Source organism: Pectinophora gossypiella, chromosome 9 (assembly GCF_024362695.1).
Source record: "Pectinophora gossypiella chromosome 9, ilPecGoss1.1, whole genome shotgun sequence".
In the NCBI taxonomy this organism is placed as follows: Eukaryota; Metazoa; Arthropoda; class Insecta; order Lepidoptera; family Gelechiidae; genus Pectinophora; species Pectinophora gossypiella.
This window is the reverse complement of record NC_065412.1, coordinates 13517756-13519862: the sequence shown is the minus strand read 5'-3', so window position 1 is coordinate 13519862 and position 2107 is coordinate 13517756. Positions and strand designations below refer to the sequence as shown.

General features: G+C 30.1%; 1 protein-coding gene across 1 annotated transcript; it reads right to left on the bottom strand.

The window, feature by feature from the left end:
- Positions 1–673: 673 nt before the first annotated feature.
- LOC126369736 (uncharacterized) lies at positions 674–1813 on the bottom strand. The gene is made up of 2 exons (XM_050014317.1): positions 1237–1813; positions 674–1068 (listed from the first exon to the last, which is right to left on the bottom strand). The coding sequence occupies exons 1-2, from the start codon at positions 1526–1528 to the stop codon at positions 1058–1060; spliced, it is 303 nt and encodes a 100-aa protein (XP_049870274.1). The 5' UTR covers positions 1529–1813; the 3' UTR covers positions 674–1057.
- Between the last annotated feature and the right edge of the window lie 294 nt (positions 1814–2107).

Genomic DNA, 2107 nt, shown 5'->3' with positions numbered 1-2107 from the left:
ACACAAACATCATCTTCGTTGATCTTCAAGGATTTAAAGATATTAATAATAACTTTATTGTGAAGGAGTGTGCAATAGCAACAAAGGTGTCTACTCAAAATTTTTTAGTGAAACCACCCTTTGCATACTCTACTTTGTCAACTGAAGAAAGAAAACAAGTGAGGTGGTTAGAAAGGTATCGAGGACTATTTTGGAGTGAAGGTTTCGTAGACTATCGTGAATTTCTACGTTTAATACCAGTTTACTTAAAAAATAAAAATGTATTTGTTAAAGGTAGAGAAAAAATTGAGTGGATTAAAAACTTGTGTGTAGATTGTAATATTGTTGACATAGGAGAGGAAGGTTGTCCAAGTTTGATTAAATTGCATGAAAAATACTGTATTATTAAAAACTTAAGATGTGTTCATCATTTAAAACAGTGTGCACTTCAGAACGTTTTATGTTTAAAAAATTGGTATATAGACAATAATGTGTATCTTTTCAAACATTTTTATAACAATAAAGATAAATGTGACTAAGATGATTTGTTTGATTTAATATTAGATATTAAGGTAGGCATGAAATGAAACATCTACTTCTTAATTCATTATTTATTACATATTGATGACAACGTTGTCTATTTTCATAACAACAAATTAATAAAAATATACAGTTTAGTAAATATATCAAACAAAAATACAAAATATTCCTTTAAAAACTGTAAAATATATCATCACTACTCAACTTTTTTGATATTTTGTTAACTATGCTTTCTGTTTGGTCGAAAATGTCATCAACAACGTCTTTGACAACGTACTGCGCACTTAACACAACACTGTCACTATTTGCTGTCTGGGATGATGATAATGCTTCTTCGTTCAAGTCCTGGATGGTTATTTTGATAAGACGAATTCCTTTTCTTAGCTCTTTTCTAATTACAAAAGATTGAAGAGGTTTATTTTTATTCGAGTTTCTTTTAATTTTGAGACAACTGTTTATATTAGGGTTTTCGCCTATCCTTAAAGATTTCATGATAAATTAATAGTAGGTAAATTTCGCAATCCAGAAATCTGCGCAATCACCGGTTATCTGAAACAAAAGAGAAATAAATTAATATCTACTCGTTGCTATTACAAAAACACATCTTTGAACTTAAAACTCACTAACACTTACTATAAGTTAAATAAATAAAATTGATGACACGTTGTAGACCAAGAACGGCTAATTACTCACTAAATAAAAATTATGAATGCTTACCTGATGGTGAGTACGACTGGTGATGAGTCTGTACTATATTGCCTGAACTTTCGTTTCTTGCTGCCACTTCAGCACCCATTTGGTACATAAGCCGAAGTGCCTTGTATAGGATGTTATCATGTTCATTGTGAACAACGTACTGAGCTTTCGAGTTAAGTTTCACGTTTACTTCACTATCTGTCTCTTCCGCACGCAAGATTTCTAGCCTAATTATATATTTAGGGATTTCTGGGCTCATATTTATGATAACCGAAGCTTCTGGCGAAGATAATTGTTGCTGCCTTCTCGACATGATTAAGTAAATTGAAAATTGGACAGTAGAACTGGTTGATATGAAAGTAGACGACAGAATGAATTAATGATTTTAAAATACAATAAATCTGCTGAGTCTAATTACACTTGCGAAATCCAACTAACAGAGCATAATTTAACGAATAAGCAATAGTATAACTTATTCATTTTGTCATACAGGATTCGCCTTATAGCTCATGTTACAAATAACTGTATCAGTTGGACTGCTATGTAATTAATCTACCTACTTTTAAAATAACATGTCTCGACTTGTCCAAAAAGAAAATGAAACTTGTTTTAACTTGTTTAGTAGAATGGATGGTAATTTAAATAAAACAATAAACATAAGGTACATTAAACACTTTATTAGATTAAACTTACACTAAAATCTTAAGTATAAATCAAAACCTTACTCTAAACACACAAAAATTACAAACATAAACTCTCAACTGTTTCTCACTGGGTATAAACAGAGATTATGGAATTCATTTTATTGTTTCTTTTTGTTTCGATCCAGACATAATAAATACAATATGATTTATATAAACAAGAAACCTTTCGGTGGCACCTAATTTCTTAA